The sequence below is a fragment of the Montipora capricornis genome, chromosome 6 (genome assembly GCF_036669925.1).
Source record: "Montipora capricornis isolate CH-2021 chromosome 6, ASM3666992v2, whole genome shotgun sequence".
Taxonomy (NCBI): Eukaryota; Metazoa; Cnidaria; class Anthozoa; order Scleractinia; family Acroporidae; genus Montipora; species Montipora capricornis.
The window spans coordinates 59,271,695-59,290,440 of NC_090888.1; the positions used below are offsets into that span (position 1 = coordinate 59,271,695).

At 38.2% G+C, this 18,746-nt stretch overlaps 2 protein-coding genes across 5 annotated transcripts; both read right to left on the reverse strand.

Annotated features, from left to right (window-relative positions):
- Nucleotides 1-3,585: 3,585 nt before the first annotated feature.
- Nucleotides 3,586-7,464, reverse strand: LOC138052693 (uncharacterized). Its single transcript, XM_068899247.1, has 2 exons — nucleotides 6,248-7,464; nucleotides 3,586-4,948 (listed from the first exon to the last, which is right to left on the reverse strand). The coding sequence occupies exons 1-2, from the start codon at nucleotides 7,358-7,360 to the stop codon at nucleotides 4,910-4,912; spliced, it is 1,152 nt and encodes a 383-aa protein (XP_068755348.1). The 5' UTR covers nucleotides 7,361-7,464; the 3' UTR covers nucleotides 3,586-4,909.
- A 3,378-nt stretch (nucleotides 7,465-10,842) lies between these two features.
- Nucleotides 10,843-17,629, reverse strand: LOC138050709 (uncharacterized). Of its 4 annotated transcripts, XM_068897014.1 has the most exons (5): nucleotides 14,140-14,401; nucleotides 13,047-13,176; nucleotides 12,657-12,769; nucleotides 12,197-12,244; nucleotides 10,843-11,576 (listed from the first exon to the last, which is right to left on the reverse strand). In XM_068897014.1, exons 3-5 carry the CDS (start codon nucleotides 12,747-12,749, stop codon nucleotides 11,217-11,219), a joined length of 501 nt encoding a protein of 166 aa, XP_068753115.1. In that variant the 5' UTR covers nucleotides 12,750-12,769; nucleotides 13,047-13,176; nucleotides 14,140-14,401; the 3' UTR covers nucleotides 10,843-11,216. The 4 variants fall into 4 exon arrangements, with proteins under 4 accessions (XP_068753115.1, XP_068753113.1, XP_068753114.1 ...); XM_068897012.1 differs by lacking the exon at nucleotides 14,140-14,401 and adding an exon at nucleotides 17,510-17,629 and having other exon boundaries at nucleotides 12,657-13,176; XM_068897013.1 differs by having other exon boundaries at nucleotides 12,197-12,241; nucleotides 12,657-13,176; nucleotides 14,140-14,410.
- Nucleotides 17,630-18,746: the final 1,117 nt, after the last annotated feature.

Sequence of the window (18,746 nt, forward strand, 5' to 3'; positions counted from 1 at the left end):
TCTCAATCCGGACTGGACTACTGGATTTAAGGATTTTTCTTAACGAGATTTCAAGTTATTGTGGAACGTTTGGTACCAAATTACTGAAATCAAGATTATGGAATTGTAAAATTAGAACTTTGGACTGGACTATACAACACGCAATTACGGAATTTTTGAGCATTGAGAGAAATAGAGCACGGATGTTGTCTTCTTGTCTTCGCCACGGCAAATTTATACAGTTTGCAAGGAACTAAACCAGGATTACAGAACCAGACGTCGATTACAGGGCCCGGTTGTTCGAAAGCCAATTACCTTAATCCAGGATTAGCGTAAACTTTTGTTTCATGTTTTCAACTTTTTGGTCACAGTTTCCTTTGCTTATTTTTGTTTTTCAAGATTGACTTCTTCTAATGTAAAGTTTTTCTGAATATCAGCCTTGAACAGCATTTGGGAGTAGAGGATAAAACTCGTTTTAAAACCCAGTTTCTGAACAACTGGCCCAGGATGATAAGTTGTTGAACTGTGATTTGTAATAAGTTTTTCGGATGTTTTAAGGCTGATCCTGTAATTTTTGGATGAAAGGAGTTAACGAAGCAAGTAAAACTGTAGGATTTGAATTAAGTCTCCTTCCAAAAAATAAATAAATAAAAGATCCCGTATCCTGATAACCTGCTAATAGGGCTTCGTTGTTTGCATTTGCAAATTTAGTAAATTTAGTAATGAGTTTTTACAACAAAAAACTTTAAGTTATATTATAGATGTATCTTTCTAGTAATCTTTCACAATTTTCCGAAGTCTACCTGGACTTGAAGTTGACTGTAACTGGACAATTTGAGTTAACTGTTTGCGCATTCCACGGATACGCCCTTGTAGGCGTCTTGTTGGATTGACAACGAGGTAATTAAGAAATATTGTTGGCTTTCCAAATAAACTTCATTTCTTGGCTTTACTCTAGAATGACAAAATGCTTAACACAGGAATTTTTAGTTATTGTTTAAAATCTTTCTCAATTCATAGAAATCGACCGGTCTGCGAGTTTTTTTCAATCGGATGTCAACAGGCCAAGTGGATGTTATGCATAATCGGGCGATCACGTTGCGCGTGTGATCCGTAATAAATATTTTTTTCACAAAATGTTTCCGAACCGTTAGTATCACCACAGAAGATAAGAACATCGTTCTAAGAGCTTACTCTACGCAAAAAGTAGGTTCTGGAGGTAATTTTGAGAGCGGAAATCAAGGTTACGCGGCAGACGGCAAATACAAACTCACGATTTAATTAAGTTAACACACCAGAAAGACGCTAACCTCATTTTGACAAGACAATGCTTTACTGTTGTCATAAAAACTATCCAGTTAAGCTCGCATATCACGAAACATGATGAATTCATAAAGGCCACCTTTTCCAGCGAACAATTTTTTAAAACAAACAACACATTTTCTATTGGAGGCAAAAACCCCTTCTATTTCATTACGTGCGTGAAGAGAAGAAACTCTGTCGTGTCAAATAATCGCAATATTGCAACAAACTAAATTTCAGGATCAAACCGTTTCCATGAAGAGCCTTTTCCTTGAATAATGAAGCACAAGTTCCGCCACACGCTTTCTTTCGAATCACCCTTGGCTGTCACATTCCCAATTATTTTTTTTACCTGAAGACTGTGCAGAGTTGATCGCAGATCCACGTAAGGTGTTCGATTCGTTCTCTGTCTTTGTTGAACCCATAAGTTACCAGAGAATTTTCCATTTGGTTTCAATGTTCTACATAACAGCACACTTTGTAAAATATTAGAAACACAGCTCACTTTGATTTCGGCTCGACCGGCGATAGATTGTTGTCGAAGTCCATTACTCGTCGCTTTTCATATTCCAGGCGTTTGTTTTTCACCGCCTGCCTAGCTTAACCAACTGACTTTCCATTATTGAAGCTCCATAAGGGTATATTTTATTCAAAGATCCACTAAAACGCCATTCGCGTTACATGACTTTCGACGCCATTACAGGCTAAGTTAATGATTCTCCTGTGTCCGCCAGAGAAATCTACGCATTTCCACTACCCTCTCGATCCTAAGAAAATACGCCCAGAGGGCTCTATGCACAAAGACACCACTTACCAGGGGAGTGACAGGCAAGACTTTTACCGACACGGAAAAAAAAAAAAATAAAATAATCTACCCATTTTCCGATTGGATTGCCATAGGCAACCCAGTAACAAAAGAAAACTTTTGCATAATAGTAGAGTTAAATTCCCGGAGGATTTGGTAGGGGCTCCAACATGGCCGGCGTTTCTTTGTTTAGGGGCTCCAACATGCGGCCGTGACGTCATGTGAAAACCGAGAATACGGTGTGCGTAATCCAGTGGATTATTAACCATTTTCGCCCGGATCATTGGATGTTGACGTAATTACGGTAACACTGGAAAAAACTGTGATAAAACATGGCAGTTACAACAAATTTGAATTGAAATTTTGAGAGTAACGGAAAAATAACGGAACTGACTCTAATAATAAACTGAAATCTAATACTTTTCTTCGCGGATATTAAGTTTGGCCAGCCGAAATATAGTACACCACTAAAATCAAATATACGTTGTATAGGCTCTTGCTTAAAATATTTTGTTTGCGTTATGCTTCTTTCCGTGATGGTCATTTGCAGAATCGGCTTGTTGCCATTCAGCTTTGGATTGATGCATTTATGATTTGGAAGATTTTATTGCAAATACTGATCATTGAATTTTGTCATAGATACACCTCCGTACTTCAAGGAAAAGCGCACGAGTTGATGTTTGGTGTGAACAACCGCTGACTTCGCAACAGTTGGCTCACGACAAATCCCCACCCAAGCCCCTAACATGGCGATGGTAAAATACAAATGTCAATCATTCTCCCACACCCTCGGGGGTGCGCTTTCCCTCAAATCCCCTTCTTTTTCCGACTAATCCCCACCTTGTCCCAGGGATGGGTTTACATTGAATTCTGCATTATACTCTTCTACTTTAAATCAGCTACAATCAAACTCGTTTTGGACAGATTATACGCTATACGAGTCCGCTATACTGTCACCGAGGTCTTGAAAATGCTGCCCGAGGCCGCAGGCCGGGTAGTCTGCTACACAGCCGTTTTTAATGTCGTCACGCAACGCTCCTCTCCACTGATGGGGAGGAGCGTTGCGTGACTGAAAATAAGGGTTACCACAACTCCTTTCTACTGCTACTGATTTCAGCAACATCCTCTTGTATCCATACCCCTGCTGCATTTCTTATTTTGCTTCAGGGATCATCTCAACCTGCAATCATACCCTCCAGATCCCTCCCTACATTTCATACCCTCCCTAAAGAAAAGAAAGCCTGATCGCAGGTTAGGGTCTTATGCTTACGCCAAATTGTGGAGGGACAAACAAAGGGTATTATGGTATTTTTGATACCGGCTAATTAGTACAGGAAAATCTCCTACACTCTGACATTTGGTTGTCTTGTTCTCAGAGGTTATGCAAAAACTGTGAAGTACCTGTTGTTAAGATCTGTTGTAAAGTTGTCCTGAGTCACAGTTTGTCTTTTGGGCTTTGCTTGTCAATAAACAGCTCAGCACTCAGCCTCCATCTTTGAATTATTTATTGTACCCTGAACTACTTAGTATAATATCAAACGATATTCCTTGAACCCAGTTACAGTAAAGTGTATGAGAAAGAACCTCCACACAACGAATTCCCGATATGAAAAACACTGAATTCCTCGGTTTATTGGCACTTTGTTAAATTGTTACATCAATGGAACCAAATGAAAGTGGATATCCCTTGTTGACACCCTCTTGCATGTATTTGTCTCAGTAGCACACCTCATTGAATGTGAATATCCCTTACTGACATCCTCTTTCATTTGTCTCGGTCAGAAAACCTCATTCAAATTTGTATACGATATAGATCCGAAACTAGCTTCTGCCAGCCTCTTTTGAAATCTAATAAGAAGTATGAGTTCATGAGGCGTGGATTTACTTTCTAAGATGATAACTAGCAAAGGTAAACAAGGAACTGAGGTATTCAGTCACGGTGGGTTAGCTGGGCAGGTACAAAAGACAGGTCACAGGGCATTGCTTTACCAACCCAGAAACAACCCTAACCGTTTACAAATGCTAAATTTAGGCCTAAAATCGTTTGCATAGGCCTAATTAGGCCAAATATGGCATTATTATTTTGGTGAAATAAAACTACACATAATAATTAAATCTAAACATGAATAGTTACTGAATAATTTACAACATGGTGACATTTGGTTTCTGTTTATATTCCCCTTTTCCAGGACCAATAATCTCCAAGGAGACTACAGTAAAAATGCTTTAGGAGGTGAAGCAGGGTAAAACATAACCTCTGTAGTCTCCAGGGACATTATGGCCATTGCGTGACAAAGGGATGTGTACACTTTGTGACAATGTTTAAATTGGGTAAGGGTTAAGTGCATGTTGAAACAGAGCAGTGTCACAGAGTTTGAAATATTTTTACTCACTAATAGATTCCAAGACTTAGATCAAAAATAATAATTATTATTCTCAGTCATAGATCTATTAATTAATAAATTTAAAATAACATGAATGCAAACATGAATACAAGACTTCAGTGAATAATATTATTATTAGTGATCTAAGTCTTTGATCTATTGTATGTAGTATGTACTTGGATGTATTCTATGTGTCATGTTTGAACCTTTCGTGACTTAGCAGGCATGCTCACTTGAACTTTGTACTGGCTCTGCACGACATTCGGAATTTACCTTGATGCTATGTACTCAGAAATGTTAATGGCTCAAAACAATTCTCACAATGTTCCGAAATAGCAACAATTTCAATACTTTTATACATTCATGTACAGGTAAAACAGCCCTTGCAACCATGAAAACATATTTAGAATAAAAAATTAAAATCTCAAGAAAATTTCGGTTAAAACGAGGCAGCAAGGGTAGCCTCCATGACAGGCATCTGAAAAAAAATGAAAAATGAAAAATAAAAAAGAAATATTTTGGAATAACATCATGTAGGCAGAAACCAACGTAGCTGTGCCGTGAGTGTCTTCTCTTAGCGTGTCTTCTTTGCTTATAGGCCACCTTAAATCCTTTTAATTCATTGTTGTTCTTTTCTTTCTTTTTTGAAGATCAGTCAGAAAATGAGGCCTATGGACCACCTCTATGGACTGAGTCCAAAAGTGGGGTCTAATTAGTCCCAGAGGTCCATGTTTTTTTGGTATCTGGATGTTTCAACTACAAGACGATTCGCCAACAAAGCGATTTGCCCACAATGAAGAGGTTTCACTCATAGTCTATGAAGGAACGATATCCATAGAAATATAGCATTTATAAAGCATTTCTAACTAGAGATGTCTGCGTGAAGCGGGGAAGTGGGCACACTTGGGTACAAAATAATTCGCCCACAATGAAGAGGTTTCGCCCACAGTCTATGAAGGAACCATATCCATCGAAACATAGCATGGATATTTTCTAAATCAAATGAGTTGAAAAGGACTTGAAATATTCTCTATATTGTGTCACAGTTAGCGAGGAAGTGAAAAAACTGGATGTTGAGAATGTCCACTGAATAATTCGTTGATCAGCATGCCGTTTTCCGCATTGAGGTAACTGAATACATTACATGTGTAAATAAACAACAAGGCTATTAAAGATGAAACATTTCCTTCAATCACACGTAAATTCTGTTAACTATATTTCGAAGGAATCTTTCCTTGTGTTCGCAAGATGTGTTTGCTAGCCATTTCCCCGCTTTTCAGTAGAGAGAAACAGCAAGAAATATGTGTGCCACGCAGGCATCACTAGTGAATTCTGTTGCGATATTTTATAACCAGTATATTTCGATGGATTTCTTTCCTTGGTAATATGTGTGGGCGAATCATTTTAAGTGTAGGGAAACCTCTGGATTGTGGGCGATTTTTTGTAGGCGAATCGTCTTGTGGGCGAAACCACTGTAACCCGTTTGTCTGTTCCCGGGAAAAGGTGTTGGGCAGTTTCTAAAATTCATCGTTGAGGAATGCAGGATGTTCCGTGATATTGTTCATACATTTAAAGCAGGAGGCAGTTCGTAAAATTCATTGCTCCACTTACGAAATGACTTAAAAAATTCATCGTTGAAGGGAGCAGGAACTTCCCAGATACCATGGTTCGTCTCGTTCAGAGATTGGATGAGTCTCTTGAGTAAGGATTTAATAACATCCCTGTCATCAACACATTGGTCTCTTAACCTTACAAAAACATCCAGAAGAATTGTCACGTTTTTGGTTTCATTTTCTTCACAACCATCCTTTCTTTCATTGACAATCTTATGTAGATATTTACGAACATAGTGTAGCACTTCCTCTTTGTCTGGATCCTTGGTCTCGTAGTGAGCATCGCGCGTAAGCTCCCCTGCATGTTTCTTCAATTCTTTCAAAAACTGTGAACAGTTAACTCTGGAGAAATCGTTTCCATCCTCTAGGAGTTTAAGCAAATCCTTCAGGTTGGGATCTAAGTTCGAGCCTGTACGTGTGCTATCTGTGTTCAAATGGAGCTTGAACTTGCAACACCCGTCATGAGCCTCAAGTTTCAAAAAGTCAACGTAAGGAACAAGTTGTTTAATTTCGTCTTTTGTCTTTCTTTGAAGTTGTTTAATTTCGTCTTTTGTCTTTCTTTCCCTCCCGTCGCCTCGTCGTCCCTCATCTCTTATCCTCTCATCACCCATTCCGACCATTCTCATTCCCTCTGCCCTCTCTTCGGGATCCGAATCTTCGACATCTTCGTCGCTTCTTCCCTCATCTCTATCTTCAACTTGTGTGGGGCGGCCACAATCTTTGAAATGTTTCAAGCATTTTTCAATGATATCACGTTCCCCTTCCTCGTAAAAAGGCAAAATAAGGTCTCCTAAATCAGCTACCACCTTTCCAATTTCCTCTTTGATATTTTTAGGGACGTCCAAAATAAGCAACGAGGCACATTTGTTGAGTAGCATGTAGACTGAGTCTAAGCCGTCACAAAGAGCAACCAACTTCGGATTTTGAAACAGCTCACTCGTGCACCTCAGGACGTCAGTACCAGTAATGTCTCTGAAAACTTGAACACTTTCGCACGCGCTTTTGAAGTTTGAAATCATACAAATCATGCTTTTAGCTTTCAGTTGTCGGTGCTTGCGTCTGATCTTTTCCGTGAATCGACGCCATTCTTTCCTTTGTTGATCTTTTTTGTTTGATGATTCTTTCAACTGTTGTACCTTTTCTTCTCGTTTCTTCAAATAGAAGGATCCAATTACGAATATAACGATTGTGAGAAGAAAACTCGCAATAGACATGGCAATACTAACACAATAGTAGACAAAAGTTACGTAATCACTGTTCGATGGATGAAATGACATCTCGCAAAGGGTGATTTTTTCTGATCAGCAAGAATGGAACTGATCAACGTCCAGCAAAATGACCAAAATGAGTTCAGAGAATCGAAATCCCAGAGCCGCGATCCTTTTGGCCAGCGCCACGGATTCGTACAATCTCGTACAGCATCGTACAGCAACCTCGTTCCCAGGGTCTTCTCGGCTTTTCAATATGGCGGCGGGTCTTGAGAAGACCCTGGCACACAGTGAACTAAAAAGATCGCTGATTGGTGCTTTTCTCACATGAACTCTGATTGGTTTAATGTCGAAAGAAAGATGGCGGCTAGTGAGGAGAGCCAGAAAAAGAACAGAATTCGTGTTTAAATCATTTTCAAAATTGTAGCTGTTCCGTAAGAAGCAGCTGCAAATTAAGAAGCATAACAGTCAAAAATAATTCACCGTTTTTTCACGTTGTACGATGATCTACATCAGGCCTCGATTCCAATTAAAACTACGTTGGCTTTTCACGACCTCTAGCATAGCGATCGCTCTATAATATAGAAGGATATAATGGTGTTTGAAAGACGCAACGGTAATTAAGTGATTTTATTTCGTACGTACCTTTACGTTTTGATTCATTTTGGCGTCTCACAATTGTAATTCCTTGACGCGGGCATTGTTACTGTTGTTCAGTGTTTGCACCATGTCAGATTGTAACAAATTATAAAATTGTGCAACAGGGTTCATAGATTATTGATGTGGTTGATTTAGCAGTTGTATGTGGTTCTGTTGACTCGTGTGACAGCTGCAACGAAGGCGGGTCTGTTAAATACAGGTCAAGACTAGAGGTCGCTGCTCCAATAATCAACAACTAAGCTAAAAGTTTCCCCGAGACCTGAAACAACATTTTTGTTGAGTGATTAGCGCTAGCAGACACTTTTGGTGTTGTTTATTTGTCTGCAGCACGGTGACATGTACACTCACCTGTGGAATGTGACCTGTGTTTTATTTCAATAGACCTGCAGCTGCAGTAATCCATATTCTTTCCCATCCCTTCCACAATCTTCAGCTAGTGGTGCACAGAGAGATCTAGCTCGGTCGGTTTTCATCGTTGCCTTTTACGTTCATTAATAAAAAATATTAATCTCCTTACCCCAAACAAAATGCATGTCATCTTGTAATTTTCCAAGAGAGTTATTTAAGATTGTAAAGTCTTAACAATAATTATTATTCTTGAAAATAATAATTGTAAGGCTTATCATTATAGTCTTATTGACCTGTCAATTTGCTAACGACTTCAATTTTTGCTTCTTCTGATTTAAAAATATAAATATGTATATTAAACAGTATTCTTTAATTTTGTACACATTACTTTTTTAGCATCACACTCCTGTGAGTTTTCTTGTACTCCAATAATTTAAGTTGAATTATTCGTTTTCAAAACATGCTTTGAAAATATTCTCTAGCATTGCTCAAGTTGTGGCATTTTAATTACTGTCTGAAGATGTGGTACATCGAGTGATGTGGGGGTAGATTGCAGACTGGACAGGGGGATTGGGAAATAAAATTGAAGGTGACAAAGCAAAGGAAATTTGCAACTTCACCAGCAACAAGAAACTATTTCACAAAAATAAATAGTGTTTTGTTTCTGGAATGGTAAGGGCAGGAGAAAAGATAAAATACTGTAGTGTGGGTCATTTGGTCGGTCATATATATTTGGCTTTGTCTATTGAAACTCTCAACAAAGAAGGACAAAAATGTGGACGCAAACTATCTGAACGGTTAGAAGCCTGTCAAGGAATATTAACCATTAAAGAGAAGAACATAATGATACTTGTCTACAAATACCTAATTTTCCTTCAAATGCCACAGCATAAAATTTCAAATTCCATTTTCTGTGAATCTTCCATTACTTGTGGTACATGTGAACCTAGGACGTTACCAGTACTCGCTTTAAAATAATAACTGGTTCCTGGAAAACCCAATTTACTACCGGTACTACAGCTCACCAGTGGAAAGATTGTTTATATTACTTATTACCATGAAGAGAGATACCTATGGATTTTTTAACAATATATCCCTTTAATATAACCGAAAATCATTCAGATAGTGAAAACTTCATATTTATGACCCATTTCGTTCACTTTCATGCTTGTCAGCATTATGATTTGCTATACTTCAGGTTCACATGTTCACAAGTTTGTTTTTACGTCTCATAGATGTTCAGATGTTCAATTACAAACTCTGTGATCACTCTATTTCATTGTATAAATAGTTCACCCTGAAGTCTAAATAGATACAATTCGTTTCTGAGTAAATGAAATGAAACAAAAATGGAGGCAAATAAAACAAACCGTGCCATTGTCACTGCCTCCAAAACAGCAGATTAAAAGCCAGTTTGATAAAACAGCAAAGATCCACCCCTAACCCTGGGCTCATTTGACAAGAACTGCTAAAGATGATGAGATGCTTATGTTTAGGACTTGCACAAATTGTGCCCTTTTTTAATTAGGCTCAACAGATTTCATGAGCAGCATTCCAAGACATCACATTGTCTTCACTGGTAGGACAAGACGTGGAAAAGTTCTTTTCATAGCTTGAAAAGTGCAAGAAGCAGATTGCTATTGCTAATCCTATGGAATAGCATGTTCAACAATGTACATTGGCTTGATTATGTCAACTTTACCACAAAATATATTTTCAAATTATAACAAGTTGTAAGAATCAGAATGTGGGCACTAAACATGCTGTGGTTCCCTGTTGGCAATCAGAAGACAATTAAAATACTGATTTTACACTGACATGACAATACTTGCAGTCAATCGATGAGATGATAGATAAAACCACAATACAACTATCTAATGGTTTCACGTACTGTGAAAATGAAGTACCACAGATATATATGTGGTATAATAATACTTCCTTTTAGGAAAATAGCTTTGGGTCAATGTATACTGGGGAAAGTCGTTGTCAGAAGGCTCATATACACCGATAAGAAATCAGATAATCATTCAAGTGTATGAAAAATTAATGATAATTATGTTTAATTGATTGAAAATAAACATGCAATATAAACTATACATTACGGAAGACAGCGAACACACCTCCGTGACTAAATAGCTAGAACCAGGGCTTTCATTAAACCTTAGCTCACTGGATTTTAAGGTAATCAAATGTCTGTGATGCTACGGGTGAAACTGTGTGCAATGGCTGTTTCCAAACTGTTTAAAAATCACAGCCCCGAGAAATAATAGCCGTCTATAAAATTGCATTGGTTTAAAATAACATGAAATGAAAAGAAAAGCAAGATTTCTCTGTCATCTACCGCATTCTCGTTGCTCGTGCATTCATCCAAAGCTCACGGTAATCAAATGTCTGTGATGTTACGGGTGAAACTGCATGCAACACTGTTAAAGTATAATTCCTTAAAACAAGATAAAAAAATCTTGTTTTAAGGTCCTGAGACAAGAATCTCACGACCTTAAAACAAGGCTACTAAAAATCTGAAAACAAGAATAACATTTCTTGAAACTGGTAATTTATTTCTTATTTTAAGGTACAATAACAAGAGAAGCTCAACTTGAAATAAGGATACAAGTGCTAATTTGAAAAAAAGAAAAGACCCAAAAACAAGCTTAAAACAAGAAATTTCGACCTTATTCTAGGGTACAATAAAAAGAGAAACTTTACTTGAAATAAGGACACAAAGTGCTGATTTCTAATTAAATTCACAAATTAAATGCAAATTTCAATAATACACCTTCATAGGCACAATAAATGTATAATAATTAAAACACTATTATTTATCCAGGTAGAATGTTACAACAAAACTGCTGGCTGGTTAAACTTGTCCAGGGTTTCCAGCTTTTGTCAACAACAACTCAATAAATGTTGTTTGTCTTTAATCTGTGTTGCTGCATGCCTTTAGTTTTCTTAAGAGCTTGTTCTCAATTTGTTTTAATTGATAACTCTTTCTCTTTGGAGTAATGCCCAAAACATGCTCTTCCAGGAACTTGAAAATGTTTTTCCAGTTATCCCCATATTCCAAGTTGAAGGCATAGTAGACAGCCAAATATGAAACCAAAGGTGATGCAAACATAGAGTAATCAAGGATTGGCTGACATTCACAGAGCACATCCTTTTCTAAAACAATAAAAATCTGAGTATTTTCTCCACTGCTTTCACCATTCTCAGCCAGTACTAGGTAAGGGAAGTTTGATGGCACATCTGAATGTAAAAAGTGTTCCATTTTTTGACCGTCCTGGAAAAAAAGATGAAACTCTCATTACTACACTGTAAGTGAAAATAAAGCTTTATGTGTGAGTAAATTGTGCCAACACTTTGATCATTATTCGATGTGTGATTATTCAGCATTAACAGCTATAGAAAGTTTGATTTTATTAAACACATGTTATTAACTCTGGGTAATACTGGTACCTTTGGATGAGTAATGTGTTCAAATGTTTATGCTGTCGTTTGAATTTAATTTTGGTTTATTAATAAAAGGTTTCAAATCCGCTTGATTTTAATTCCCTTTGTTTCACATGACACTGTATGTGACAAATTATAAATATTATATCCGAACTGGTTTGAAACATTTAAAACCAAACATAAATTTAAAGCACAGCAATATTTCATCCATTATGGTTAATTTTATTTTCAACGATATTGATATAATGGCTCATGTAGACTACCCGCACAATCAATTCAAAATTAATGAAGATCGTGCTATTAGAGCTATATTTATATAAGACTCCATTTTCAAATGTAAGTATGTTATTGGTACTTAACTGAATGCACATGTCTATCAAAATTGAAAATAGGCATTGGCTTTATCCTTATTGCTAGAAACTTGCAACAAAAGTTTTTCACTAGCTTTACCTCATCAGTGTCTAAAACATCATCCTTGCCTTGATTGCTTGAAGACTTCTGAAAAGGAAATCATTATTAGAAAAAGGGCATAGACAGACTCAGCTAACAAGTTGTTGATCATTTGTTATGTGTCTCCCCTCTCAGGTCCAAAGGAAAAACAGACAACCACTCAAATAATAACTTTACAATGTAATAGACCTTTCCTACATTCCACTTCAGTGTGTTTGAACAATAGTACCAGAGCGAGGTTGGGGTGGACATTTTCATACATTTGCTGTATTTTTGCCCACCCTGACCTCGACTCAGCACCCTTGTTTATTGGAATGCAAAAAGGTCTATTAAATAGGCAAGTCACCAAATAATACAGTACTGGTTCAGGTATGCTGCAAATTTTCATGTAACTAACGTCTGCTTAGCTCACTGGAAAACAATGAAAATGATGACTGGATATCATCACAAACAAACTCACTGCACTGATGATAAAATCCCACAAGTGTTTCCGAGTTGGGGAGTCCTCTGGGAACAGTTCCTTTAGATCTGGTCTTGTAAGTTTTAGAAACATCTTGCCATCAACATTGTTGTCTTTCGAAATAAAAAGAGACTTCTGTAGATACCCATTAATCATGAAACAACACTATGGCCCATTAATGAAATAAATCAATGTTGAATTGCTATAATTCTTCCTGTACAAGAGAGTAGAGTATTCTGAGGGTTAAATATTTTGGATAAAACACAAGAGAAACATTTGAGTTGCCAAAAATTATTCAACATTGGCAAACAAAAGAAAAGAAAGCTAATTGGATACAACAAGTGGTTGTAGGTGTGGACTTCAACATAACATTAAAAAACAAAATATTACCTTCTAGAACTTTACACTGACTGGCCGAGAAGAAGGAAATCAGCAAGAGATTTTTTACTAAATAAATGCAAGTTATCTTTGTAAAATATATTTGTTACTTCTAGATCCTCATCCATGACACAGGAATTTCCTAAAATCAAGTGACAAGTGTACAGTATCAATATGTGTGAAATGGCCTAGAATTATCAAGATCACTTTCATAGAGCTTGCATTATATCAAACAAAACACTTCACCCCTCTTTTCCTATTATTTATTTACTTTTCACTTTTTTTTTTTTCACCATGATGGGGTTGAGGAACAGAAGCCCCTCCCTCAGTCAGTACCCCCCAAACCCTATCTACAGCATCCTTTAGCCCCATAAAACACAAAAATTTTTTTCATCTGTTAATTTATGTAGATCACATTTTTTCCTTACTTTAAACACCCATTTTAGATTTGCTTTCCTGTACTTGGCTAATTAGAAAACGATAACATAGCCAATAAATCTTCCAATCCTCTGGCATTAATGTAGTTCATGACAAATACCAAACTAGTAGACAGTCAACCAATGAAAGGTGGTGGCAGTTTATCTTTCGTTGTGAAATCGCTTTCTTCCACTCACCCCTCCCCTGGGGCCCAACTATGAACAGCTATTTATGTAGGCTTCAAAAAGTTTAACATTTACTGTCAAAAGTCATTGCAGTTTCAGATGAATTAAGTTCGCAAATACTGTCGGCAACTAAACGTAAATAAAAGAAATAAACAGAGAACCTAAGTACATAAACTGCGACGGGAAAGAACGTCACCTAGGCACGCGGGTAACCAGCGTGGCCGTATTTCAGAACTAAAAGATTGTGTGTATCCATAGACGGCAACAATTCTATCAGTTACCTTAGCATCTGAAAAAAGCAGGGAAAAGTTAATGCACTGGGCTGTAGTTATAATTTAGAGGTTTCAAAAGCTTGTTTAATACGTTTTGGCAAACGGAAATCATCGGTCAGCCGACTTCCCGGGCTTTAAAATTGCACTTCGACTTGAAATTACACGATAAAAACCGAGCTGCCCACACTAAATTAATGACTACAATGAAAAAACGAACATGCAACTACTCACCAGAAACGTTTAGCGACTTTAGCAGCTTGAAAAAAAGCAGTTTTTGTCGCAAATAAACAACACGTCGTACAACCTCACTCGAGTTCCCGCCAGAACCTCACGCAGACAAAGTACCCAGGACTACTTGCGAGCAGCGCTTTTGTTCCTCGGCCAATGAATTCGCTTGACAGCTTTGACAGCTGGAAAGATCAGAAACTTCGACCCCGACGACGTTGAAAGCAACTTTTATGGCGTGAATTTGTGCACTCTGTTTCTTTTCTGCTTTGTACTTGCACCTTTTGTTAAGTCACATAAACACCAGTCACAGCGATGATGGCGGTTATTTCGCATTTTGTGGTATTGATGGTTGTGAACAAAGTTTTCGAAAACCGAACTCATTAAAAATGTGAATGTTTCACTGTCTTGTGTATTGTTGTACTGACTTGAATGTAGCATGAATATATTCACTTGGGGGTTCTTTTGCAGTCAATGACTGGTGCTCTTAAAAGTAGCTTTCACTTTCTTAAAATAAGGTCATCCCAGACCTTATTTTGAGATATCAGTTTGCCTTAGAATTATGTAGGCTTAAAACTAGTTCTCATTGTATTCGTATAAACATAACAACTTTCTTTAATTTTCCAGACATGTTTCGACGGTACATCCGTCATCTTCAGTGTTACATATTTTGAAATCGCCGTTGAATTTAAAGCGCGCGCGATCTTACAAACTTCGTTACATTGCGTTGTCAATATTGCGTATTAAATCAAAACAGAACAAAACAAAAATTTAAATGAGTGACGCTTAGTTCCTTACAGGGAGAGAGTCAGGTTAATGTGTTTCACCTGCTGGTTGAGATCGGGCTTCTCCCATTTTATATACATGGATTCCTTAAGCTTCACTTGGTACTTAGTGGCTGCAGAGTCCAGGATCTCGAAGCAATCCTGTGTGCAGGATGCCTTACAAGACTCTGAACTCTGCAGATGTTTAAAAACGTTCGAAGATCTGTCTGAAAGTAAGTGCTCGCGCACTCGTGTGGAGAAGTGTCGGCTGGTTTCACCAACATAACAAGCATTACAACTTGCACACGAAAATTTATAGACCACACGCGTGCGAAGCCCTACAGGGACAGCATCTTTCACATTAAAAAGACTCCTAACTTTGAAAGTAGTGAAGACTAACCTTATATCAATAGGTTTACATAACCGATTAGCAAGTTTGCGTATACACCTCTGTGCCGTGACTGAGAAGTGCCCAACGTAAGGAATTTTAAAGAAAAACTTAGGTGTTTCCTGGGGCTCGATTCCTGAATGAGACTGTGTTTTCCCTCCCTTGACTGCTGTCTGAATATATTTAGAAATATATTTGTTGATAAGGTTTTCAGGGAAGAGATTCCTCCGCAGAATGACAGACAACTTTTGAAGATCAGTATGGAACCCCATCCAAGTGTTGTTTATCTTAAAAGTTCTATCAATCAAGGTTTTGATTAACCCCAGTTTGTAGGTAAAGGGGCAAAAACTCAGATAACTGGTGAGCAAACCTGTGAAAGTTTTTTTCCGGTAAACGGTGGTTATACTTTGGTGCGGGTCAGTGTTATTGATTAGAACATCTAGGAAAGGTAGAACATGGTCAGCCTCCCGTTCCATTGTAAAGCGTATATTGGGGTGTTGATTGTTGATGTAATTGAAGAAAAGGGTTGCATCCCGTTCAGAGCGGAAAAGGCAAAATGTATCGTCTACGTAGCGACGATAGAATAAGACCTCTGAATCCCCGTATTGATCCAACCATATATTCTCATGGTGACCCATAAAGAGATTGGCTAGAACAGGGGCAAGGGGGGACCCCATGGCTACACCATCCACCTGGTCATAGAAGTTACCCTTGAACAGGAAGTGAGTTTCCTTGGTAGCAAACTCAAACAACCTTTTAAGATGTTGTTTACTAAGTTTCAAACCTGGGTTACCCTCAGTTATATACTTGACGGCAAGGTTAATACAATCATCTAGAGGGATGTTGGTGAAGAGGCTTTCAACATCGAAGGACACCATGAACATCCCATGCAAAGACAGCTCATTGATTTCCTTAACAACAAATATATTTCTAAATATATTCAGACAGCAGTCAAGGGAGGGAAAACACAGTCTCATTCAGGAATCGAGCCCCAGGAAACACCTAAGTTTTTCTTTAAAATCCCTTACGTTGGGCACTTCTCAGTCACGGCACAGAGGTGTATACGCAAACTTGCTAATCGGTTATGTAAACCTATTGATATAAGGTTAGTCTTCACTACTTTCAAAGTCAGGAGTCTTTTTAATGTGAAAGATGCTGTCCTTGTAGGGCTTCGCACGCGTGTGGTCTATAAATTTTCGTGTGCAAGTTGTAATGCTTGTTATGTTGGTGAAACCAGCCGACACTTCTCCACACGAGTGCGCGAGCACTTACTTTCAGACAGATCTTCGAACGTTTTTAAACATCTGCAGAGTTCAGAGTCTTGTAAGGCATCCTGCACACAGGATTGCTTCGAGATCCTGGACTCTGCAGCCACTAAGTACCAAGTGAAGCTTAAGGAATCCATGTATATAAAATGGGAGAAGCCCGATCTCAACCAGCAGGTGAAACACATTAACCTGACTCTCTCCCTGTAAGGAACTAAGCGTCACTCATTTAAATTTTTGTTTTGTTCTGTTTTGATTTAATACGCAATATTGACAACGCAATGTAACGAAGTTTGTAAGATCGCGCGCGCTTTAAATTCAACGGCGATTTCAAAATATGTAACACTGAAGATGACGGATGTACCGTCGAAACATGTCTGGAAAATTAAAGAAAGTTGTTATGTTTATACGAATATCTATATTGTTGCTGCTATCTAGACCTTTTAGTTCTCATTGTCTTGTAACCAGGGTATGATTCTTACTTCGAGACTAGAGGTCTTAAAATAAGGAATTATACTTTAACAGTGCAACATAGGCAGCCCAAGCTCGCGTCACTACAGACAGCCGTTGAGAATTTAAACGCGTTATAAGACTTTGTATGGGAAATCAAATATCGCCGATTATAAAGCCTAAAAAATGCTCAATTTAACTTTCATTCAATAAAATGAATCAAAATGACTCACCTCTGGTGTATTCTTGTGCCTTTAATTGGAGCTTATTTTACAGTTTCGGGAAGTCGGTGTTTTCAATGTTCTAAGACGAAGCATTTTTTAGGCTTTATAATCGACGATATTTGATTTCCCATACAAAGTCTTATAACGCGTTTAAATTCTCAACGGCTGTGTGTAGTGACGCGAGCTTGGGCTGCCTATGCATGCAATGGCTGTTTCCAAACTGTTTAAAAACCACAGCCCCGAGAAATAATAGCCGTCTATAAAATTGCATTGGTTTAAAATAACCTGAAATGAAAAGAAAAGCAAGATTTCTCTGTCATCTACCGCATTCTCGTTGCTCGTGCATTCATCCATCGGTATTTTTGGTTTCTTAAATCAAAGTTTACAGCTTTGGGTTCCCCGTTCGTACTCCATTTTGTTTGTTGGCAGTTGTCGTACCCAGATTTCTCTCACCTTATTCTTTGCCGCCATTTTGAAAAAATTTGCATATTTGTTCATCTTGATCACGTGATCTGCTGTGTGCCAGGGTCTTCTCAAGACCCGCCGCCATATTGAAAGCCGAGAAGACCCTGGGTACGAGGTTGCATCGTACAGCATAGACGTTTGACCGTTTGACCGTTGACCGCTGTGTTGTCCGTATGCAATCTCGTACCCAGAGCTTCTTTGACCGTTGACCGCTGTGTTGTCAATCTCGTACCCAGAGTCCTCGGGCTTTTTGGCCAGCGGGTGAGCGCCCGGAGAGACTCTGGGATAATGGACTCCATTTTTCCAGAGAACGTGGGTTCCGGTCTTATTACGTATGCTTGAGTTTAAACGGAAACAGAAAAGAGAAAACCGTAAACAGTAGAAATGGCGAGTTGAAATTGTTCGAGAAACAAGAATTTTAGCCTTACACACAAAGAAACTGGAGAAATGATCATTGGCTTGCTGTAAGAGCAAGTGAAGATGAAACCTCTGACGCTTTCGGTAAGTGTATTTTTAGTGTTTCAGCGTACAATCCATCGTTCAGAATGCCATCGTGCAAAAAACACGATCGACAAATTTTTTTGTGGAAACGAAACAAATGTCCTCTTCTACTACAATTTGATGTTTCCGTAATTCTGAATGGCTTCGACAAGAACTTATTCCACGGATTTCTCCTCAAAGAGACCGATATAATGTTTTTCCACGGTACTTTTGCAACAGTAACTGTAATCACTTTTTGGTAGCGTGGGAAAATTCACGTACGGTTTAAGACATAATTCAAACCTCGTGGTTTTTTATTTTTGTGATTCATATATTTCTGAGGTAGAAAAACACAAACAGCACTGAAACTAGTTTTAGATTTTGAATCTCCCTTCAAATTCTGGGGCTTCCGAATTACTTACCGACTTCCTGTCGGACTGCCACTGTTACGCAAGCGACCAATCAAAAATATAGTTCAAGTCGATTATCCCAGAGTCTCTCCGGGCGCTCACCCGCTGACCAAGAAGCCCGAGGACTCTGGGTACGAGATTGCTGTGTTGTCCGTATGCAATCTCGT

Coding starts and splice junctions, on each gene's coding strand:
- LOC138050709 (XM_068897012.1), bottom strand. CDS start 12,812: ATGATTAATGGGTATCTACAGAAGTCTCTTTTTATTTCGAAAGACAAC. Junction 12,245..12,656: donor GGGATTTTATCATCAGTGCA/GTGAGTTTGTTT, acceptor TTTCCTTTTCAG/AAGTCTTCAAGCAATCAAGG. Junction 11,577..12,196: donor ATGTTTTAGACACTGATGAG/GTAAAGCTAGTG, acceptor CTTTTTTTCCAG/GACGGTCAAAAAATGGAACA.
- LOC138052693 (XM_068899247.1), bottom strand. CDS start 7,360: ATGTCATTTCATCCATCGAACAGTGATTACGTAACTTTTGTCTACTAT. Junction 4,949..6,247: donor AAGAAAATGAAACCAAAAAC/GTGACAATTCTT, acceptor ATTTTTTTTCAG/ATGCCTGTCATGGAGGCTAC.